We start from the raw sequence: 25,161 nt of genomic DNA on the forward strand, positions 1-25,161 counted from the left end.
ACATTTTCTTCCTGAGAGTACCGTGATAAGTAAAAGGCAGTATGAGTATTTTCCATTTGGAAACCAGACTGATGAAGCAGTTCTACTGGAGTCAGGATATCATAATGGAATGGCCATCATTTTTGTAGCTCTGAAAATATCTGAGCTTTATAATCAGAGTCTAACAAAGCTACCTTAACATTAGCTGCAAGTTTCCCTGTAAAAAGTGAAAGATAAGGGGATGAAGCTGTAGCTCAGACTTGGGACCAGAGGTAGGAAGAAAGATCCAGAAATGCTTCTGATTTCATTTTTGAAGGGGCCATAGCATTAGAATTTCATCAGTAAATGTTGAACTGAATGCTAAGCAAATTGCAAAGTTTAAGGTTAATAAAAAAGTACAGCCAAGGGGTGCCTGGGTGGCTCAGTCAGTTAAGCGTCTGCCTTTGCAACAAGTCAGATCCCAGGGTCCTGGGATGGAGTCCCACAATGGGCTCCCTGCTCAGCGGAGAGTCTGCTTTCTGCTTCTATGTCTCCTACCCCTCTCCCCTGCTCTCATGCGCACTCTCTCTCTCTCTCTCTCTAGCTTGCTTTCTGAGATAAATAAATAAAATCTTTATAAAAAATATAGCCAAGATTTATCTATGTTAACTCACTCATTAACTATACCCACATAGGCTAGAAATTGAACCAAATTTCATATAATGTATCCATTTAGACAAGTAAGTCGGAAGATACTCTCCAATACTTATCAATTACAAACGTGTAGTACAATCAACTCTGCCTTGGTCACATTAATACACCAGCAGACCAGATAGATTTGGGCCTCTTTTCTTATAAAGAACCTGACAATTTAAGGGGGTTATGTTCACTTCCATTTATGTCCTGGAAAATACACTCTTGTGACTTAGCAACCATGTTTAAAAAGCTCTTGCAGTTCTTAAACAAACAGAGTGTATGTTTATGAGGTCCTAACGACATTATTTTCAGGGATGACGTTGAGTTCGTGATATGTAGCTTTAGGGATTTACAGTAAGTTGTGGGTGATTTATTGCTGTGACATACAGTATCTGCCTAGAGAGGAGTGGACACTTACCTAAGCAGCATTTGCAAGTGCGTTAGATGGAAACAAGCCAGAGCACCTGGAGACCGTGGGCTCCTTACTTCAGAGAGGGAAGGGGCCCTTTCCAGGGAATGGAGAATCAAGAGTTAAGAAGGTTTTTTGGCACTCAGAGAGCAGAGCTAATTCAAGACCAGAAAGAGAGACAGTTTAGAATAAAGATTGAAGACGGGAGGCCCAAATCTGGCCTGCAGAAGTGTTTTGTTTGGCCTGCAGAGTACTTTCAAAGATCTGGAGCCGTGGGCAGTATTTTAAAACTGGAGATTCCGCATAAAGCCTGGTTTCCTCTCCTCTCTCTGAAACACAGAAAGATCAGACCCCACGAGCCTCTGTTCTGCTCAGGGACAATCAGCTGGAGTTGGGAAGCCACCTTGGGATAGAGGACTGAGCTCTCACCGCAGCTCAGTCCCCACCAGATCCTCCCACTTTCCTAACATCGGCCTGCCCCCCATCTCCTGGAGCCTACCAAACCTTGCTGGAGGGAGTGGTATTTTTCACTGTAGTGGTCTGAGCAAACAGATCCCCTAAACTGGCAAGGCTCATTTTCAGACAGAAGGATGGACAAAGCACATGTTTTTCTCTAAAACTCATCAGAAGATTATTAGGTTTTCGAAGGAAAAAAAAAAATTTGGACCTATCAACAGGTGACATTTTTTGCTTAAGGTTGGGGTGCTAAAAGTTCCTATTTCCCAAAGCCGAGTCAAAAGACATGGTTCGAAATGGAATGTTTATTTTTAATTTCCTCATCTGAAACAATTAGGTGACACTGAGAGGGATAGGATATTAGGCCTCCGTCTCCGGGCTTGTTTTGTTATCTGTGAAAATTTCCAGATGGATAGGGCTGACAGAAAAGGAGGAACCAGAGCCAACTTTCCATCAGGCACAGCAGACACAGTGCCTACAACCCACCAGATTTCCAGTGACCTATAATAATGCCTTAATTTTCATTTTTCTAAAATCAGAAGAAAAAATAAATATAATAATAATGAATACATGATACTAAATCCAGCCTGGATTATGTTCATCTTTATAGGAATGCAGTCACAAAATGTAACTTTCAATATTCTGTACAGAGAAAGGGACCCAAGAAGGCACAAGCACCTACACCCATGAAGAGCATCATGTGACCCACCCCCCACCCCACCCCCGCCCAAGGCAAACCCTGGTCTCCAAATGTGGCTCGACCCTCTCGTCAGTAGCACCCCCTCCCTCGGACATAACATTCCTCCCACCACATCCCGGGATGCTCAGAACCTGGCAAGTTCATAGACAATGCCCCTGAATGGCGTATTCCACCCTGACCTTGGTTTCAGAAAGGTGGAGTGGATGTCGTCCAGTCAGTCACTTCTGGAAATTTCCAGAGAGACGTTTCCAAAGATTTCCATCATGTGGTACTGGAGAACAGGTCTTATGGCCATGAGGGATGATTTCTTATCTGGTTCTGTGATGCTACCCCTTGAAACACTCTCAATTCTTTAACCCCATGGCTCATAGCAAGGCAAGGCTTTGCTGGGTTCTGCACACACTGAAAATAAAAGTCAGAGGACATAGCACAGGCCATAATGAGAGGCCCCCCTGTGGATCCCTAGAATCAAGAGGAGATGGAGTTTTCTACCTCCTCAACACAAAACCTCCCGAGAGCCAAACCATTCCCAAGACCCAGCTGTCTCCTCGGCTTCTCTACTTTCAGTCCCTCTGTAGTGCTCATGTTAGAGAGTGAAGATAGACTGCCTAGTGAAATCTCACTGTTGTCTTGCTTTGTTACCTCATTCTTCCTATCTTTATCTTTTTCCTGTATTTATGCCCTTTCACCCTCTATCTCTTATATGATGGCTAGACTTTCTGACCCTTATAAAAATATATATAATTTAAAAGTCCTAATGAAAAAGATCTAGACTGAGGCATAGTATTCTCAATCCTCCATACCTAGCAAATGTCTTACACACAGTTCATACTTAATAGGGATCTCTTACCTGACTGATACCTTTAAGGGCATGGGTTCATGGCTCTCAGCTCTAGGCAGCTCTAGGTCTGCCCCTGGCCAGCTGGGTGTCCTTGAGCAGGTCACTGAGGGTGCTGAGGCCCAGGGAATGGTGGCACCAAGAGGAATCTGAAGTTTCTTTTGTAATCTCTGTTCTTATTTTTTTTTCTTAATTTTTTATTTTTTATAAACATATATTTTTATCCCCAGGGGTACAAGTCTGTGAATCGCCAGGTTTACACACTTCACAGCACTCACCAAAGCACATACCCTCCCCAAAGTCCATAACCCCAACCCCCTTCTCCCAAACCCCCTCCCCCCAGCAACCCTCAGTTTGTTTTGTGAGATTAAGAGTCACTTATGGTTTGTCTCCCTCCCAATCCCATCTTGTTTCATTGATTCTTCTCCTACCCACTTAAGCCCCCATGTTGCATCACCACTTCCTCATATCAGGGAGATCATATGATAGTTGTCTTTCTCTGGTTGACTTATTTCGCTAAGCATGATACGCTCTAGTTCCATCCATGTTGTCGCAAATGGCAAGATTTCATTTCTTTTGATGGCTGCATATTATTCCATTGTGTATATATACCACATCTTCTTTATCCATTCATCTGTTGATGGACATCTAGGTTCTTTCCATAGTTTGGCTGTTGTGGACATTGCTGCTATAAACATTCGGGTCCACATGCCCCTTTGGATCACTACGTTTGTATCTTTAGGGTAAATACCCAGTAGTGCGATTGCTGGGTCATAGGGCAGTTCTATTTTCAACATTTTGAGGAACCTCCATGCTGTTTTCCAGAGTGGTTGTACCAGCTTGCATTCCCACCAACAGTGTAGGAGGGTTCCCCTTTCTCCGCATCCTTGCCAGCATCTGTCATTTCCTGACTTGTTGATTTTAGCCATTCTGACTGGTGTGAGGTGATATCTCATTGTGGTTTTGATTTGTATTTCCCTGATGCTGAGTGATATGGAGCACTTTTTCATGTGTTTGTTGGCCATCTGGATGTCTTCTTTGCAGAAATGTCTGTTCATGTCCTCTGCCCATTTCTTGATTGGATTATTTGTTCTTTGGGTGTTGAGTTTGCTAAGTTCTTTATAGATTTTGGACACTAGTCCTTTATCTGATATGTCGTTTCCAAATAATTCTCCCATTCTGTCAGTTGTCTTTTGATTTTGTTAACTGTTTCCTTTGCTGTACAAAAGCTTTTGATCTTGATGAAATCCCAATAGTTCATTTTTGCCCTTGCTTCCCTTGCCTTTGGCGATGTTCCTAGAAATCCCTGTTATGATGAGACTTGTGGCCAGACCTCCCATTCTAGGTTTTCCCATCAATCTAGAGTTGGGACAGTATTGTCCCTTATAGATACACACGCACAGATGCACATACACTCCTTTCTCCCAAATTCTATGAATAGTGACATGTGCATCAGAAAGTCCCAAGGGCATCTTTGCTGCAAGAAATTCCATTTTTAAGCCACAAATGACTCGTCATTGACCAGAGTGTCCCCAACACTACCATTTGTCAGTGCGTCAGGAAGAAGAACAGGGGGAATAAAAACAGAAAGAGAGGTCACATCTCCATTCTCATCTGCAGCCCGTAAGACCTATCATAAAGTTGTAACAGACTGTACCAAACCTCAGCACAAGCATGGCGGTGGTATAAGCATGAGCTTTGTCCTTGGGTTTGGATTAAACCGTTCTGAGTGCTAACCTTTCTCTCCAGATGGCTCCCACCCTGATCCCTTGGCGGTCCTGAAGGCATATCTGACTATGACCTTAGGTAGAGGACCAGGGAGAAAATCCAGCCCTCGAGCATTATAAATACACGCTCACAGCAGAAGACATAAACAACTAACTGAATCTTCAAAGGAATGCATTTTCTTCATTTTCCCTAAAACAGTCCTTCTGTTACAAGAGCCAAAAGGGCTGAAACAGTGTCAGATAATCCAAAGTTCTCTTCTGAAATTCTGGACAGTGGTGAGAGTTGAAGAAATAATTCATTCTAATTTTGGAGAGGAGAGTAAATATGCATTTATAGACATAGTTATCAGATAGTGTTTTCATAGGGAAACAAATGAGCCATTGGGCAAAATGTCCTCAAAAGTCATGCATAACAAATTCCAGGAAAAAAAAAATTCCAAACAAGCCAAACCAAAGCACTCAGCCTTGCTAACCTTCCACAACACAGCTGAGCTCTTACCTCCCCCCCGAAATAGTACGGAAGGGGAAAAAAAAAAAAAGGATCATAAATCAAGGAATTTCAGAGCCTCTTGCCCAGGGGGATGAGGCAAATGAATCCCAAGTGCTCACCTGGCATTATCTTTGTTCTGTTCCATGGCCCTAAATTTGCCCCCATGATGACAGCCTGAGACTTCAAAATGGGCGTAAAAATCACTATTTGTTTTGCTAGTCCATGGGTAATATTTGCCATCACATCTTTGTTCACTTTATATTTGGTAGAATGAACCCAAGGGATCAGGAAGAAATGGGAGAGATTTGTGCTGGCTCTAGGTCTGCCCCTGGCCAGCTGGGTGTCCTTGAGCGGGTCACTGAGGGTGGTGAGGCCCAGGGAACAGAGGCACCAAGAGGACTCTGAAGTCTCTTCAAGCTCAGACATGTCATTCTCTCAGGTTATCTTTTGTAGCAAATCTGGAAGGTCTAGCTCTGTCTTCCCTCCCACTCCTAACATAGTCCCTGAGCTTTTCCAAGGAAATGCTAAAGAGGAGCAGGTCCGGATGCTTCTGGACACGGTCACAAGTGGTAGCTCTGTATCACCTGTGCAATGAGAAATGAGGCATGCAGCTGAGACCACCTCACCCAGAGGAAAGGGAGAAGAACAAAGAGGAGCTACCCTCCAGCATATCCTCCATATCCTCCACCTGTCTCCTCTACCAGGTTTGTGCTCACCTGATTTAAAAAAAAATAAAAAAGAAAATGGCATTTTGGAAAGCCAGAAGAAGTAGCACAGCTGAGCTGGGGTTGCACCCGTGTCAGAGAATCTGGTGTTGCCATTAAAGGTTAAACTCTGCCAGGGGACAAGGACTTCCCATTGGGAGTTATTTACAGACTCTTTGCCCTGAGGGGGCCTCCCCTCCCCCACCCCTCCCAGGGCCCAGCTCCTCCACCATCTGACACTCCATTCTTTCAACAGCTGCAGGCTCTCCTGTTGTGCTCCCTTCACAGATGTGCAGTGCTGTTCTGAACATCCTGCCCTTGAACTTTCCCTACCCATAATTTTCCAAACCAAAGCCTGGCAATAAAAATGTCAGTGAGGGACAGAGAAAATTGGGGGGGGGGGGGGAGTATGTAAAAAAGGAAGAAAAAAGAAAAAGAACAGGGAGATGCTTTGCACACACAGGGACTTGTGTTGACTTCCTCAACAGAGGTTCAGTGCACAGCAGGACTCCTCAACGAGGACCTCAAGGCAGAGAACGGCAGGGAGTTTCTCAGCACAGCACCTAGAAATGTCAAGTTCCATAAAGGAGCTGGGGACAGAGAGAGGTGGAGAGCTTTCTTGCCTATGCCGTGGGCTCTCCAGCTGTTCTTCCTGTGGGGGGGGGGGGCGTGCTCATGGGGAAAGTGAGAACAGCCTTTGTAGTAATTTACAGATGACTTTGTGCTGTCGTGGAGGTGACAACGCGATCCTCGCAGCTCTGCCAGGTGTCCGCTACAAAGCTGGCACACAGAGGCACTGGGTCGACACCTGTGCGACAGCCAGTAAGAATAAGACCGGCTGGAGGAGATCGGGTATCCGACGGTGCTGCAAAGATCTCCACAGAAACATCTCTGGGAACAAATTCTCCTTGGGTGCATTGCTTTGATGGTACTAACTTTCTAGGAACACAATGCAAAACTACAACCAGTTAATGAAATCCTACAACTCTCTAGAGAGATAAAAGAACCTGTCTGATGGAGAAACGGGGACTCTCTCATTACCTGTTTTTGTGTGCCAAAATGACAGGCACCGAGGACAAGGTCAGTACCATGGGAGGAAGCGAAAGGTCTTTCTACTGGGAAAGAATCCCGTAAATGAGAGAAGCCCCTGAGAAACAATCAGCTTTCCTTGTTCTGTGCTAACTCGACCCTATTCCATCACCCAGTGCTGCCTCCCCACTGAGAGAAAAGAGAAGGGAGTCTCATTAAGCCATAATTTAGGAAGAAATGAATCCAGACCTAAACAGACACCAGACAGAACACATTCCACAGACATGTCCCACATGTCTCGTGTCCTAGGAAGGAAGCTTGCTAAGACTCCCGTAGGCACTGCTGACTTGCAGACTTGGTGACTCCAAAGGTAGAAATTGGAAAGATGGAGAACAAAAGAGAAAACAGGACAGACGAGTCAGGTACAGAGGCTAAGCTACTCCTTGTTCTTACAACTCCTGACTCAAGGCACGGACTCACTTCGAAGTCTGGAATCATACTTCGAGACCTGGAAGAGAGATGCCTTTAGACATGCTTGGTTCAAATCCAGACCCAATGACAGATGAGCTCTGTGGGTTGAAAAAAATGCTGCATCTTCAGCCTCCTCACCTGCCCAGCAGGAAGAGTAGTCACACCCACCCGATCAGATCGTTGGGAGAATTCAGTGAGGTCATGTGTGGTGTGTACCGTAATGCTTAGCACCATACCTCGCACAGGGAATGTCAGTTCTCCCGGCCTTTCTGAGGACAACTTCCAGGCTGGAGGACTAGAGCCCCTCCTATGAGAACACTCAGTGGGTAAGACTGCTGGGGGTTGGCCAGTTCTGCGAAGCCTCTGGGTATCCCCATCCTATCAACGGTACCAGTTTTATTTTCGGAGAGGATGAAAACAACCTGTCAATTTCTATTCCAATCTTCAAGATAATCTTCCTTAGCCATACCTAACCCTAAGCAATTTTACCGTGTGGAACATCTTCAGTGGTAGTACACTGAAGAGGTCTCAAATGAGCGAATGACTCCAAGATGAATGAGCCGATGAATATACACACAAAATGTTATATGAATGTTGGAGACCTGGGGAGGACCATTTTCACATCATAACACTGCCATTAGCCTGGAATCCAGCCCTTGGATGAGATGCTTTCCAAAATTTGTACTGTTCTTCCCTCCTCCTTCTAATGTCCATATCCCCAAAGCAGCATCGCTGATATGAGAAGCCAAGAGCAAAGACTGGTGAAACCAGCAGGCGCCCCCACTGTGTGCCAGCAATTTTGGAGCAGACAAAGTCATTAAGGAAAATTTTAACAATGTATAACCTTTCAGCTTTACTCGGCTAACAGCAGGTAGCTTGCCTTGCAGAGACATGAGCCTGCACTGAAGTCACCAGCAAGCAGGACTTGACCTTCATTTTCAGTATACGCGGTATTAAATATTCATAATCCACAGAACTGTAGCATGAGAAGTAGCTGAGCTTAAACATGAATCAAAGGAATAAATATCTCCCCACAGGTGAGTCATCTTTTCCAAGAATGCCCCTGGAAAAAAAATGCAAATACCCAGGGCCTGAAGCCTCTGTCTCTTCCAACTTTCTCTTGAAATTCTAGAAGCAGCAGGAACTGCTGCGTTATGCAACCCATGAATTCTGCACTCACACTGACATCGTTGGGTCTTTTTTTTTTTTTCTTATCTATTAGAAAAGAATTACTGTTCCTATGTCAAAGAGAGGAAACAGACAGGGATGGGGCCAGCAATGGTGACATTATCACCCAAGGGTGTCTGGGGCACTTTTGACTCGGTTGTACAATTTTTAAAAAATCTTTGCTTCACAGAGTATCAGAACATGTGGGAGGAAAGGGTCGGCGTAGAGATCAAGAGACATCAGAATTAGGAGCTGGAGCAGCGCAGGCCTTAACTTGGGCAGAACACCTTTAAAAAGAAATGAAAAAAGAAACCGTTCTTTGGGGCAGTGTCTGCCTTGTGTGGCTTCATTTAATATCTTTTGAGGGAGGGGATTGCTGTGTTTGGAGGGCTTAACGCTTCTCTGTGTCTGTAAGGAACTGACACTTGTGTCTATCCAAGAGTTGGTGGAACAACTCCCCCCTGCTTGGGTGTTTCTAGAGAGTCTACCACTGGGATGATGAAGCGTAATTTTAACACAGTTTAATGTAATTCTCTTTGGCTTTCAACTCCAGGAGCTCTGAGCACAATCTGTCCTAGCTAGACAGCAATCACTTGAAGCTGCAAGAGTGATTCTTCTGGGGCGATCCCTCTAGGAAAATTAAGACCCAAGGAAGGGCCCCTCGAATCCTTGAATGAAAAAGGACTGCCCAGCAACGGGAAAGGAAAGATGCATAGGCGAAGCGGTCTTTGGAAATGACTTACCCACTGCCTCTTCAGAGTACAGTAAGCTTGGAAAGGTTAACACGATCACAGAGCCCACCAATGACGACATTTAACTGAACTGCCTTCCCCACCTGCTGCCACACGGAAGGGGAATCACGAACCAGCCAGCCTACCAGCCCATTAGCACAACCAAATAGACCTGCCTGACGCTGAGCCATCAGGGCAGCCCCTCAGAGCCTCTTTCCTATATTAATCAGCCTTTATCTTGCTCTTCAAGGGGCTGGGTGCAGAGAGACTTCACACCTTGAACTTGTGCTGCTGGAGCATTCCCCACCATTGTGGGGGAGGCCAGCTGTGATTAAAATTCACTGACACAAGCCACCTCACAATGGTGTCTACCCAATTAGGCTCATGCAAAGGGAAAGCCTGTAGACTTATTTGACTGATATATGTGAAGGGCGTAAATGCTAACAAAAATTGATCTGAAGAAGACTAGGTTTTTTGAGGGTGATAATATCGTGTAAGTTCCCAAGGGAAGTTTAAAGCTCTCTTTCCAAGACGCCCAGATGGCCAGCCAAACTACAAGTGTGTCTAATCGATGAGAGCTTTGAATGGAAAAATGGATTTTAAGAATCAACATTCAGCTTTCTTAGACATTTTTCGTTTGCATATTATATGTGGCTAGAATTTCATTTTCTCTTATTTACTCTGCTTGATTACAATGTCTCATAGGTTTGTTTCATTGTTGCTGTTGTTTTATTCCCGGGAATCTATGGACTTGCCATACAGGTTACTTCACAAATTCTACTTCTTCCCCTTACTTAATGTGCGCACTCTTCGCGGAGACTCCCCAGAAAGACGGAAGGCTCCTTGGTGTTGGCTCTGCTGATCAGGTCACCCAGAGGACAGAACCTTGGGAGATGGCTATAATCAAACACAGCAATGCAAATGGAAAGTAGAAGGGCTAACATCAATAAACATAAGGTCTTCTTATAAACCAGGGCTCGCTATGCCAAACCACCCAGGTCGGTCACAGAGAAGAAAGACTAAGGCTAGGACAGACCTCAGGGAGAAGAGACACAGGCTTGGTTCTAAGATTATTGGCATTTTTGCTGAAAAAAAGAGGAGAATAGGACTGAATGTCCATCTTTGGAATACACTCTTTCCAAGTTCGTAAAAGAAGACAGAGCCAGACAGGGCTCCCGAGGCTGGCTTTCCCAAGACTTGGCAAAATCAGAACGAAATCCCAAGGACACTGGGGTGCTTCAGCGTATCCAGGGAAGGGGCTCTTGGCCTTGGGGAAGTCCATTCCTTTCCAACCTCTCACATGGAGCCGAGAACACCAGAATCTACTGAACCAAAGACTGCCTCTCAGTAGACACTGTAAAAAAGGACACAATTCAAATTCATCTAATAAGAGCATTTTATTTCTGAGAAATACAGAGGAGCTGAAAGGGTGGGGAAGGGAAAGAAGGCGGCGAGGCATCTCTCCGAACCGATCGCCATACTCACCCCCGTGTGAGGGTTTGCTCTGTCCGGGGCAGACACACGACATGCCCAAACCCATTTGCTGAGCCTGGCATGGAAGCGGACGGGGTCTGCACCCCCTGGCATGTGAGAACACGCCACTCCTGGCAAGAGAATGAGGAAAGAAGACAAGGGGCTTTAGAAGATCTTTGATTCAATTCAAATATGGTCCAGAAGCATTAAGATGAGATATTTAAAAGAGGCTTACCTTCCATGCCATACCAGTTGGGAGTCTTCCAGACTTAAACAGCTCTTCTCTTTCTTGACTGGGAAGAGCTGATGGAGGGCGCATGTAGAATCTTGTCTTCCGGAGGCTTTTGAAAGGACCCTCTCCCTGAGGCAGGGGAGAGCAGTCCAGCCTTGTGCATAGGGACGGGCTGAAGGACCTCTGAGATTCTCAGACTTGGCTGATTCCCAGAGGCGAGTGATTCAAGGGATGCTTTCTTTATTTTCCCTGACATGGCATTTTGGCCTCAGCACCCTCAGCACTGCACAAAATCCTTTGGCTGGTGACCAGATGCCGCTGAGAAATTCAGAATTTAGGCGTTCATGAAATGAACCACAGAAAAAGAGCACATAGCTCAGAATTCAGGCACACCGGGGTGTACGCCAACAAGGACACAAAGCAGGTTCCTGGAGTCAAACTCCAGTAGGCAGCCATACCACGGATAGAGTTCAAAGAGGTGAAACCACTCTAACAGTGGACAATGCTGGCCAAGAGTTCAAGTTCATGTCACACAGAAAGGCGCATCAGACCAGCTCAGCTCCAGTTTCCCAGATGCTGTCAGCCTCAAGCTTGCAACAGAACAGTTGGAACAGATGAGGTACCCCGGGGTGACACCTGCAGGAAGCAGGGCAGAGCTGGCTGCCACCTAGCAGCTCTGCTCCGTGACCTCTTTTGCCTCTGATAAAGTATTAAACTCTGTCACAAGACCCCACTGCAGGCTCACCCTAGGGTACCAGTTCATTCAACTGGCACCTCAGGGGTCTGCGTGAATGTCCGCTCTGGGAAATGCTAGATGGCCGTGGGCCTACACCTCTGGGAGTCATCATGAACTCCTCCATCCCATCCGTCACCTTCACAAGTCAAGAAGCACTAACAAGCAATGTTCCCACGGAATATTCTGCTTGATAGCAGCAAAGGACAGAACCACGCTTCCTAATCTGACCTCCAGTAAGATGACGGCATCAGGAATCCCTCATGAGAAGAGGCCCTTTCCACCCATAGCAAGAATGGCTCAGACCCTCGGTGGCTGGATATGTGTAACCCTCCTGATGGCTGAATACTCATACCAGAGCCCTCTTAGTCTCTTGATGTTGTTAGTGCAAATACTTCAACAGGAAATAGCTATCTGAAAATAAATAATACCCAGCAAAAAGGCTTACCCTCAGATACCACTCCCTCCCACTTGTGCCAGCAGTGTCAAAGTAACCTTCCTCGTGAGAGCTTGTTTGCCCAATCAGAAGACCAGCCCAGAGTAGCCCTGCCTTCCACGGACAGCCTTCCAAATTTCAGTGTTAAAGTAAATCCCTTGATCAATGCAGAGGCTCATGATTGTTTTAGCAAAGAGAGCAAGACAACGTATTTGAATACTCACTTTGACGAATCTATGAAGTATATTACAAGTGCACCAATGCTCAGAGCAAAGACTAAGACAACCTGCAAAAGAAGAGGAAAACGTCATCACTTAAGAGCCGACACCAGGAAGCTTCGTATTTCGTGTTTGGGGTTTTTTGGACACAGGCGACAGCAGCTGGGAAGCAGGGTTCTGACTGCTTTCTGGGGCCCCCTTGGGAATCTCAGTCCCTGGAGGCCCCCACTGGACGCCCTGATGTGGCCTTCGCACCTTGCAGCGGGCAGCAACCTCAGTGCCGGCCAACAGGGGTCAGGGCAGACTCTTGGATCTATGGCTCTCATCCTGCCCTGTCCTCAACAGGATCCAGCTTCTCAGCAACTGAAGTCTTTGGTGGGAAGGGCAGGCAAACATTCAGGTGACACAATGGGTCATGTTATATGCAACCAGGGCCCAGAGGAACTCAAATATGGGAATATCAATTTTTCACAGCTCTGCCAAGATACCACTTGGCAGTGGATACATACCATAAAATTCACCTATTTTAAGCATACAGTTCAATGACTTCGAGTAACTGACCAAGTGGTACAGCCATCACTGTCATCTAGTTTCAAACATTTTCGTCAATCCCAGTTACACCCCTCACAGGGACACGCAAGAACGGTCAGTCCCTACTTCTGCCCGATAGCCTACGCAAACCCTGATTTACTTCCTGTCTCCAGGCAAGAACCATCAATTTGAAAAGCACATATCTGCTGCTTGGACGTGTGTGTGTGTGTGTGTGTGTGTGTACTTATAACACCTCTCAAGTATTCTGGAAACAGTTTAGGTGAGGAAAGCCAAAGCTGGTAATACATTAGAGCCAGCTACACAAGCATCCCTGTTCATGTTTACACTCTTCACTCAGAATTAATCCCTGCTGATCTAGAAGACAGTCTGGCATCTCCCTCAAAGACTACCTGTCACATGGAAGCCCATCCAAGCCATATGTCGCCGCTGAGGCAGACACCGACACTTCTGCCCCCTCTCTCCATCCCAGTTTGTTTATTTAGTCTTTCACAGTGGAGACCAGTAGGGCATCTAAATGGATGCTCAGAAATAAGAAAGATGCGAAGATTGAAAACAAAAGTCAACACCACTGCTAGACACAGTGCCAGGGCGCAGCAACGACCTTTCAGACACGCTATCTCCTAAAGGGACTTTGGAAGGAAAGAAGTGTCAGTCTCCTCTGAGTATCTACATATTGCCATCCCTCTGGCAGCAGCTGGCGGAGAGAGAGGAATCCCAGCTTATGTAATGACTGGGCATGGTCAAGCCGTGTGTGTGTGTGTGTGTGTGTGTGTGTGTTACAGAGAGAGAAAGGACCACACACACATATCTGTACTGTGTGTGTGCACCAAAGCAGCGGAGCGGAAATGAAATCTACATACGGCATTCGCTGGAAACACTGCAGAGCCCCATGGAGCTGCCGGACAGGCGGCCGACCGCACAGTAAACACCGACAGTGACAAACAGCGGAAGGAAGACACAGCTTCACAGCACCTGACAAACTATCCTTATGAGAGGAAGTGGTAAAGCAGTACACCACTGGGGCTTATTTAATTCTTCCATTTTGTCTCAAAAACTAAACCACGCTGCAACTGAATCCAAGGCAGCACTGCAATCTGCTGCGGGCAATCACCATCTCTCCGGGGGCTAATCCCCCCAGCAGGCTCACCCCAGACGTTCCCCTCACACTCACTCATTCATTCTTTGTAAAAGTCATCCACAAAAACAAACAAAAACATAAACAAGCCTGGCTTTCCCCCCTCTATTATCTGAATGAGGCACCAAAACAAATAGCTTCAGATTAACTTTGATCTGTGTTGCTATTTCTGAGACATAAGCAGTTAGATCCTGGCCCCGACCTCATTCTCAAAATGCTGCAAAGGGAAGGGGTGTGGCCAGGACACAGGGGAAGGACCTCTTCTTCATTCATAAACAGCTGACCGAGACTAATCTCTGCTGGCTGGACTGTGTGTGTGTGTGTATGTGTGTGTGAATCCTGAGCTGGTCAGAGCGGGCTATACCGGCCAAGGAGGGGAGGGGAGGGAAGGGCAGGGATGCAGGGGAGAGGGGAGGAAAGAGGATGGAAGCCCTTGCAAATGGCATCTACATCATTATGCAACACGCTCAGAATCTAAGCTCTCCTGCAATGGTGAGGATTTCCCAGCACTGGGGGGCCAGACCAAGTAGCCGACTCTGATTTGTCCCAGCTGCCTTCACTTGGCCTCTGTGACGGGGAATAATGTGCAGCTTATTTAAGCAAATCAGCCAGTGACAGGAGGGGAGGACTCCTGCTAGCTTCTTAAGATGCAAACTCAAATATCAGCACCTCTCTGATAGGGTAAGGGAGGGAAGTAATCCAAAGGCAAATGACCTCCAAGAACTGAAGATCCTGATGAGTGAGCCTGTTCTTGGGTCCACATGGTGGGCCAGAAGCCTGGTTCCTGAGGCACAGGGTGTCCAACTGTTCCACCCACCCGCCTCCACGACTGATGTGATCAACGGGGAGCAGACCAACTTCTCAGGATTAAGGCAACTAGGCATGTGATTTTTAAACTTGCTAAATGGCTCTTTATCAGGTCAGGCTTGATTGCATGGTCAACCTGGATCCAAGCACTACAGAAAATGCATCAGCTCCTTGGCTTACACCATGAAAACAGGAGTCCAACAAAGATTCGTCTTCTACAAGGCCCTGGCAAAGGACTAGCACTCTCTCTCTCTCCATCCTTTATACCTCTCTCTCACTCTGACAAATCGCCCATTGTCTGAGAACCCTGCTCTAAATATGAAAAAATTAGGTCCAACTGCAAACAATGGTTAGATATTTAGCCTAAATGCCAGTGGTTATGTTATAGAGCACCCAGAAATAATTATCTAAGTATTTATTTCACATCTGCTATATTTGAGGCCCTAGGAAAAGTGGGAAAAAGTCCACTTGGAGTCACGAAACACACTCCTTTGTGGAGTAACCCTTACATAGTAACCTATGTTACATTACGCGATGATGCAACTTGTGCCGGGTTGTACGGCAAACGTATAGTCAATCTGCAATGAGGTATTGACTAGGTAGAGATATAAATGGGAGAAGTTAAGGATGGGTGGGAACCGTAGGGGCTCTTGTCTCAATATGGTTTTTGTTCTCAATGTGTCCCTTCTCCATACCTGTATTGGCTACTCTAGCATCCCTTCAGTAAGGGGGGAGGCCACTGGGAGTCCTTCCATGTGCCTCAATAGTCCCAGGAATAAAAGGCACTTAGTCCAAGGGACATGGTAAAATGAGGCCACGAGAAGCACAACATCTGAGATTGAGAAGCGCTAGCCCTCCAGCAGCAGGGTCACAGAAGACCCCTTCCAATAACCAAGCACTTCACAAAGCTGTTGCAAACAAGACCTTGTAAACACAGTCTGACATGTGGGACAATATGAGCATTCCCTCTCGAGGCACACTGTGCGCTGACCTCCGCCAGAGCCTTCCTAGCTTTCCACAGGTTGGGGTCCCCAGATCATCACGGCTACCTGGAATGGCGCGAGCCACCATATTCTTAGGTTGACAAAAAAATACCTCATGCTACATGATGATATGAAGTACTGAGCGATATTTACGGAGGTGCTGGATACCTAACAAAAGTGATTTGATTAATGTCATTGACACAAGGGTACCCTTGAGTTATCTGTTCTCAGAAATGGAAGGTCAAACACTACATGTGTTTGCACAGAAGAATATCAGGAAAAGACCCACAGATACAGACATGCATTGTATTTAAAAAAAAAGTTTGTCCATAACGCCTGGCACCAGGAGCCTGATGATAAATGGAGCACAGAGAGGGGATGTTCACAGATATTTTCATGATGGTCATTCCAGCAGGTCCTGGAGATCTCTCAAATGTCTCAGAAAGTTCATGAAAATGGAAAGCAGGATGGCAACGCACAGAATATCCCCTGTCAGGTCACTGAGGATCTCCATGGAAAGGACAGTCCCAGTAAGAATGAACACAGAATGAATGAATCAGGAAGGTGGGCTCTTAAACATGTTGCCTGTGCTAGAAACTGGTTTTCCAAGTTGTTAGAGTTCGACCCAAGTGCTTTCAGTAGACACTAGTCACGAGTCTGCGAGGGCCTCCAGACACTCACTGGAGCAAAGGCTTAGAAAGGCAGCTCCCATCACAATCCCCTCCCAGGAGTGGCATTTCTTAAAAAACAGAGATGCCTTCCCCCTGCCCTGGAACCAGAGAGTGGCCAGCTGGGGGGACGGGCAAGCTGGGCACCTCTATCTTTTCACAAGCTCCACCAGTGAATCTGATATATGGCCAAGAATGGGAGTCACTGAATTAAAGCCATTAGGGGAAACCACTTAGCTCAAGTCAGAGATTAATTTACAAATGTCGCCTTAACAATTAGCCCATTAGAACATATGTATGAGGCCTGGAGGCTTTGAGAATCATGCTAGGAGTACTCTAGAAAGGACAGAGAAGAGGATGGATTAATTCTCTCCTGAGCAGGTTTTATACATTATCAGGTTCCAGCAGAACAAATGACCCTAATTAATGATTCTGCACATTTAATTGGGGCCTAGCCAGTCACTGGCAGCAGCGACCCCTCCAAAAATGGACCATTTTCTACATATAATCCCAAAGGCACATCACTATTTTTTTTATTGAGGTATAATTTATATACAATAAAATTCACTATATAAAAACAATAGATATGAGAACTCCCAAGGCAAAACAATGTGGGGATGTTTTGTTTATGAGTGATAACATCATTCCACCCTCCAAATTAAAATGTTTGGTCTGGTGAATTTAACAGCTCCGACAGACATTTATTGAACCCCTTTGTACAAAGCCCAGAGGGAGAGAGAGGGAAAAAGAAAACAAAAAGAGCAAAGTCAGGCCTGGTCTTTGCCCTCAATGAGCATGGAATCCAGAAGCTGAAATTACTAAGGTGTCCCCTGTGGCTTTGATAAATGCCTCACCTACGAACGGACATTTCTGGGATGTCCAAGGAAGGAGAGGACCCAGAAGCAACACCACTACCAGCACAGACCCCCGAAGCGGGAGGGGAAGGGGAGGTTAGAAAAGCCAGGGAGAAGAACGGAAATCCCTGACACCCCCACTCCACCAGTCTGCTGCCGGGAAAGGCAGGCACCAGCACATCAGCAGACAGATTCCTGGCATTGAGGGTACAGGCCCCCTTGGGTTGGAATCCCCACTGTCCCCATAAGCTGTATGCTCTTGAGCCTATCACTTCTCACCTCCAGGACTCCACGTCCTGACCTGTGAAATGGGCCTTTGGAACAGATGGTCATGAGATCAGGACCTAAGTAGGTTTTCGCTCATAGTGAAAGAACTCAAAACTTTTGGCTGGAGAAGGCAGCATTCTTTGATGCCAAGGAGATGTCATTTGTATGACATTTGTATGTCATTGTAACTCGGCACAATGGCCATTATGCATGTCACTAATCTGGGTTAGAGGGTTTCTTTCAGATAATCGTAAGCGGGAATCCGATGGACACTCGGATTCATGGTTTTTGTGTGTCCTGTAGCACAATCAATTGCTCAAGCAGGTGCCATTGCACGAAACCACACAACCTAGAGGGGCCACTGGCTGGCCCTCTCGTGGCTCTGTGCCTCATTCTGCTCTTGCTACAGGGAAAAATGAGTGGGGGAGGTCTCGCTCAGTCTCCTTTCCTCTTGCCTCTGTGAATCTTTGAAAAGCCCACGTTTCTGTAGGTTTTGCCCAAAGAAGCTCACACTCTGAATATCAGTTTCTTCTTAAGGAAAAAAAAAAGGATATGTTTTTCTTCCCAGTCTGCCAGTATACTAATGTTTTCCTCACCCTTCAACCACTCTCAAGAGAAGACATGATCTTGCTACCAAGAAAGGTATTTTTGTTATCCCAAATAACAAAAGATTTGTAAAATATAAAACCAATATTTTGACAGTGCCATTTAAACATCCAAAGGTCCCCTAAGTTTCCAAAATAACATTCTGGCACATTACTTTTGACTTATGAACTGCTTATACAAAAAGGCTGCAAGTTGATTCACTGAAAGCCAAGACTCCAAACAACGGTTTAAGTACAGATATGTTCAAGATGAAAGAATAAAATAAAGAAGTGCTTTCAGTAGTTATTATTTAGAATTATAAAATACGTGGGATTTCCAGATAAGAGTAAAATTGTGCTTTATACAAATGTACAGAAGCCTAGTGAAAACGTTGATGCCTTTGGGGGCATTTAAATTGGTGCTTCCAATAATGCAATACTTAAAGCCATACTCATTACAGACTAGACTGGATTGTTAGGACAAAAGATACAATTTGGAGAGGACTTCCCACCCCTTAAATTGCTCCAAATGACTTCCATGGCTTTGGGTATAAAGAAAAAAAAAAAATCCCAGCTTATGAGACCCTGCAAATCCTGGCCCCTTTCCTCTGCTATAGACTGAAATTAATTGAAATTTCAGGTCTTCTTATTCACCATGTGTGTCTCCCCACCCCAACTACCACAGGACCTTTGCACAAGTCCTCCAAAAAGTCTTACCTCTATTCATAAACCATTCATCCTTCAGATCTCTGCTCTGCTGCCACTTTCCTGCCATTAATGCAGAGAGTCCCCCCATGAACACAGTAGTTTGTAGCACTTAGCATGGCAAAAGTTTTACATTTTTTGGTGCAATCACTTGATCAAATCCTCTCTCCTCCGCTGGACTGCAAGTTCTATGAAGACAGTTTGCCTGTCCATTTTTGCTCATCACTAAACTCCCAGAAGCTAGCAAAGTGTCTCAATCAATATTTGTTAAATAAATGTGTATTTGGAGAACAGTCAGGAGAATATGTTTGGACACTGGGTATAATGAAAGCAAAAGAGAGCTGGAAGGACATGGACCCTTCACAGAGTAAGACCTTGGAGCTTAAAACCCCAGAAAGAGGTGAGGTATAGTTCCCATGAAGGCAGGATCCAAGGGACCCCTGGCTGGAGTGGAGAGCGACCGGAGAGCATCACGGTTTAGGAGGTCGAGGATCTGGGAGGCAAGGAGCCTAGCAAGGAGGATCAGTGTGCAGATCGGAAGGGGGAAGGGGACGGCTGCAGCTGGGGGAAGGGGAAGGAAGGAGGAGTCGGGGATGGAGCCGCCCTGAATGGGACGTCGGCATCTGGGAGGTCAGACAGGGTAAGGACTCAGCAGGATGGCAGGAGCCTCAAGAGAAAAGGTTTTGCACCGAGAAGGAAGAGGCTATGGAGTCCCAGAGTGTTCACGGGTCCCTGGGCTATAAAGAAACAAGCCACCTACAAAGAAGTGAGGGAAACTTTGTCTCTCTGAAAGACCGGTTCAATTATAAGGTGGCAGATATCAGGAGTGCTACAGGAAGAAGTTGAGAATTCAAATTAGGATCGGGACTGGGAATGTGTGAAAACAAAGTGAAGTACGTGTCAGAAGGAAGTAATACACAAAATAATGTAAATATTAATGTATAAGCAATGCATGAATACAGAAACACGCACACACACACTGCAAGGGACACAGAGATAAACTGATACTCTACCCATTAATCACAAATACTAGGTCTCTATCAATATTTATTAACCAATCACATTCCTAGCAATGTATCTCTGCCCATTTCCAAATTAGGTAATTTCAGAATGACCATAGGACCATTCAGGACCATTCCAAAATCCTGGAAAATAATAGGGTTCCTTCTTAAGGCAAACTACTAAAAACAATTTTATTGTAAATCACACATCTGTTGGCAAACAGACTAAGCACAATAATGAGCTTTTTTCAGCGGGGAGAGGAGAATTTGACTAATATGGAATAGATATCAAGGGTCTGGATTCTTCTTTCTTTTTTTTTTTTTTTAATTTTCCCCAAGGAAGTATTAGGGGCATAATCATACATCAGTTGCGCAATCTCTTCCCTCCCGAGGGACCATGTTGCTATAACTCCGGGGCACAAGTTGTGCATATTTCTGCAGGTCAGTGTTTCCCTACTGCCATGGAGATGTCAACAGTGTTACATCTTGGATTTCGTTAACCATGCTCATTTCATTTTGCACAACACAAATATACAGAAGAGTTAAATGTGCTTCTCTAAAAGCCCCAATTTATTATAAATGAAAACAAGAAACTGAAAGGATCGAAAGCAATTGGAACATTGGGCCAAAACTTTCCTGATAATTGAGGTTTAATGACACTAAAATCTTATATACCATGGCATCATATAAAACTTAAAAGGTTGATTTTCACATTTTTTCAAAGATTTTATTTATTTATTTGAAAGAAAGAGATCACAAGTAGGCAGAGAGGCAGGCAGAGACACAGGGGGAAGCAGGCTCCCTGCTGAGCAGAGAGCCCAATGTGGGACTTGATCCCAGGACCTTGAGATCATGACCTGAGCCAAAGGCAGAAGCTTAACCCCTTGCGCCAAACTGGTGCCCCTGATTTTCACATATTTTTATGAACAGCATTAAACTGATAAACTGGCAAGCTTGATAAAAGCCTTCCATTCGAGGGCTAAAGTTTGAGAGACCTTTCTTGTCTAATTACTGAAAATCCTGGGGGAAAATTTCTATCTGCTGGTGGAGCTCCCAAGTTTGACCCTAATGAGCTTGTGGGGAAATTGTCTGGCTTAAATGCATGAGGGTCTGGCCAACTGGATTTTAAACTTAATTATATTCATAAGATGAGAAAACTTGTATAGAACTGTCCAGTCACCAGTTGCCACTTACCATCACCAAGGACTAAATTTATGGCCATCTTTGGCTTCCTTCTCAAACCGTCCTTTTCTTACAGAATACTGAAGGCAAACATGGAAGTGAAAGCAAGGACTCAAAAACATACTTGTACACCCAAATTTGTAGCAGCTTTGGAAGCAACCCACATGTCCACTTATAGATGGACAGATAAACAAAATGGTGTCTATATGTATCATGAAATACCAGCCTTGAAAAGGGAAAAAAATCAGACAGACACTACCACATGGGTGAACCTTGGCAATATTGTGTTAAGTGAAATAAGCCAGACAAAAGGACCATCATTGCATGGTTTCGCTTGCATGCAGAACCTTGAGAAGTCAAGTTCACAGAGACACAAAGTAGAATGGTGGTGGCCCGAGCCTGCAGGGGAGAGGGGGATAGGGAATTCTTGTTTAATATGTATAGAGTTTCTGTTTAAATTGATCAAGAAGTTCTGGAGATGGATAGCGGTGATGGTTGTACCACACTGTGAAGGTGTTTTTTTTTTTTTTTTTAAGATTTTATTTATTTGTCAGAGAGAGTGAGCACAGGCAGACAGAGTGGCAGACAGAGGGAGAAGCAGGTTTCCCGCTGAGCAGGGAGCCAGATGTGGGACTCGATCCCAGGAAACTGGGATCATGACCTGAGCCGAAGGCAGCTGCTTAACCAACTGAGCCACCCAGGCATCCCACTGTGAAAGTACTTTAAGCTACTGAACTATATACACTTACAGGTAGCTAAAATGACAAATCTTACATGACGTTAATCACAATAAAAAAAATAGAAGAAAAATTCTGAGATTCTGCAAGAAAAATCTATCAGTATATTTAAATTTCAAAAGAAACAGAATCGTCTTTCCAGAGGGATACTAATATCTCTCCTCTCAATGGCAGTGGGGCCCTGTATGAAACTTTTACTACATACATGTGACTCCTGCCTCTCTGGGATGTTTGATCTTATTCCTTAGTAGGCTGGAATTTCCCCTTGGTTCCAGAATCTATCCCTATCGAGCCGCAGGGAACCTACAGGAGTCCCCATCTCCCCCTCCCACTTTCAGCCCCATCTATTACAGTTACACAAAGAAGACTATGAACTTCTCAGGGATCAGGGTTTCTAACTAGAGCCAGAACCTAATATGTCTTTGGGTAAATGTAGCTAAAGTCCCAGATATGACAGGGAGTTTTAAAAGAATATATCCTTTACCACAATAGAAAAAAGAGAAGAAAAGAAAAGAATGTACACCTTTGGCTTACAACATTTTAAAATCTGTAACAACCTCTAAAAGATAACATCATGGACACAAGACATTTGGTCCCTAAGGTCTGAACTTCAGGGCCAAACTGTAGCAATGGCTTAGTTACAGCCACTTAGTGGGTTAATAGGACCTTCAAGTCACCCCTAGAACAATCTAAACTTTCTATCTTTTACAATAATCATTTTGCCACCAATAGTGTTGCTTTTAAAAAAAGATTGTCAACGCAACCTGGAAAGCAGGGCCACCAAAGGCCCTGCACGTCAAGAGTGGGTCAAAGATGATAAACAATCATTCAACTGACAATAAAACATTGACACCAATGTTGACAAACCTTCAAAATCAGTGCCTCGCCCCACTATGCCCTGCCAGGCTCGACCATAAAGGCTCACGTTCATGTGCTTGGTTCCCAAAGCACCATATTGTTTTTCCTCTTTTGTAGACCCAACAGCTGACAACAAAGGGGTTGACCTTGGCAAATGCCATCTAGATAAGAATGAAACCAGGAAGCCCCCTGTGCTAAGGTTTGTGGTAGGTTGAGATCCTAGTGTCCAAAGAGAAGGTACTAGCTTGTCCACTTCTGACATCTCTCCCTCCTTCCCTCACCTCTGGGAAAAAATCCTTTTTGAATTTACTGTGGTACTCCTACAAACAAGCTGCCTTTCTTGAAGGAAGTGGAAATCTTCATGAGATAGCATTCCTCATGCTCACACATTCCCGTCCCAACAGCACGGAAAATCAGAAGGCAAGGGTCAGTGGTACACATCTCAACTCGTGCAATTATGGCTGTCCTCGGTGGGGGAGGGGGCCCACACCCCACTCCATCACTGTTCATTTAGAAAGGTTGGACCACAGCCCCAGCTGCCGCCCTACTTCCTGCAACATCTCACGCATCTCCCCGTGGCCCGAGAACAATCAGATGCTAATAATGCCACACAGCGGAACCACAGCTCTGGCTCACGGGAGACCAAATAGAAAAATCACAAACTCCACTTGCATGGGGCACGCGGTAGGGCTGGAGGGACTGGAACATGGTCAGGTAACATAGCTTTCCTGCCTCTCTCGGCATCGCTCTTGGGAAACAAGGAGAAAGAGGACTGCCTAGGTAATGCTACTTGTTGTATATTCAAGGCCATTTAAAAGGAGGAAGAGGACGTGTATGTATGATGTTCAGGTCTCCTTTCTACTTCAGTCTCTTTATAGGCAGAGCAGGCACACAGACTGTCTTCAGCAAGAGGGGAGCCAAAAATTTGGGAAGAATTTTGTATTCCCTATTTTTAAGAGCTTTGACACAGTTATCAAGGAGAAATCAGAATTGACGGGGCGCCTGGGTGGCTCAGTGGGTTAAAGCCTCTGCCTTCGGCTCAGGTCATGATCCCAGGATCCTTGGATCGAGTCCCACATCGGGCTCTCGGCTCAGCAGGGAGCCTGCTTCCTCCTCTCTCTCTCTGCCTTACTCTGCCTACTTGTGATCTCTGTCAAATAAATAAATAAAATCTTTAAAAAAAAAAAAAAGAAAGAAAGAAATCAGAATTGGGGCAGATGTCCTTCAGTCTTTGTATGGGTTTGCCAAATTTTCTATTTATATGTGGGGGAGAACCATCACCTTCTCAGGGGTTTCGGGGCTCTTATCATCTGGCTGTGTATTTTAGCACAGCCCCATCCTGATCACTTAATTCCCCTCCATGTCTACTCCATTATAAGATCTTCGGGACACCTGGGTGGCTCAGTTGGTTAAGCAGCTGCCTTCGGCTCAGGTCATGATCCCAGCATCCTGGGATCGAGTCCCACATTGGGCTCTTTGCTCAGCAGGGAGCCTGCTTCTCCCTCTGCCTCTGCCTGCCATTCTGTCTGCCTGTGCTCGCTCTCTCTCCCTCTCTCTCTCTGACAAATAAATAAAATCTTTAAAAAAAAACTTTATGCACAAGAATTCATTTTTCTGAACTATCCACACCATTCCACAGCTACCCGGTCATTCATTCATTGCATGCAGTTACCAAGTGTCCACTACAGACTCTGAGGTGAGCTGGCATGGGATACAGAATAGGAGAGAATGGTCCTGCATTATAGAACTTGAACTCTCTTTTTGATTCTTATGCAGAGGAGGATGACAGATGCCAAGATGAGGTTCCCAGCATCAAAAGCCTTTCCAGACATTTATGCTATAGCTTAAGAGTAGTTTCCAAATATGAGTATGGATGGGAACTATCCACAGGGCATGTTAAAACACATATTGCTGAACCTCATCCCAGACATTGCAATTCGGTAAGTCTGGGGGAGCGTGAAAATTTGAATCTTTAACAACCTCCAGGCAATGCTGATGTTGCTGGTTAAAGGACCATATTTTGAGAATCACTGCTTTAGGCCATCAGAAAAAATTTCCAAAAGTCAATCCTTTCCAGATATTCTGTCTTCTTTGAGTATGGGTGTAAAAACATTTTAGATGGGTTATTTGGGTCTGTGCTATTTGGACAAAATCCCCTTAAAATATCTGTAAAATTTGAAGGCTTCTAAAAGGGAGAAAACTGGCCAGAACTCTCTCTTGAAATATTATTCAAAATCATTTTTGTACACTAGTCCAATGTGCTGGACAATGCCAACAACATGTTTTGGTTTTGTTCTTAATTAAACTGATATATCTTCTCCATAAGAAGGTATGTCATGAATTTAGATATGTCACTACTG

General features: G+C 45.1%; 1 protein-coding gene and 1 long non-coding RNA gene across 26 annotated transcripts in view; both read right to left on the reverse strand.

Annotated features, from left to right (window-relative positions):
- Nucleotides 1–25,161, reverse strand: part of KCNMA1 (potassium calcium-activated channel subfamily M alpha 1) — a 730,733-nt gene that overhangs the window by 353,554 nt on the left and 352,018 nt on the right. For all 25 annotated transcript variants that reach the window (XM_045083539.1, XM_045083521.1, XM_045083540.1 and 22 more), the window contains exon 3: nt 12,475–12,536. In XM_045083539.1, the coding sequence (XP_044939474.1) occupies nt 12,475–12,536 (62 nt within the window). The remainder of the gene's footprint in view (nt 1–12,474; nt 12,537–25,161) is intronic.
- LOC123393007 lies at nt 10,755–12,467 on the reverse strand. The gene is made up of 2 exons (XR_006607708.1): nt 11,085–12,467; nt 10,755–10,980 (listed from the first exon to the last, which is right to left on the reverse strand). It is a non-coding gene; the product is annotated as an uncharacterized LOC123393007 (long non-coding RNA).

Source organism: Mustela putorius, unplaced genomic scaffold, assembly GCF_011764305.1.
Source record: "Mustela putorius furo isolate JIRA1106 unplaced genomic scaffold, ASM1176430v1.1 tig00000698_pilon_pilon_pilon, whole genome shotgun sequence".
NCBI classification, from domain to species: Eukaryota; Metazoa; Chordata; class Mammalia; order Carnivora; family Mustelidae; genus Mustela; species Mustela putorius.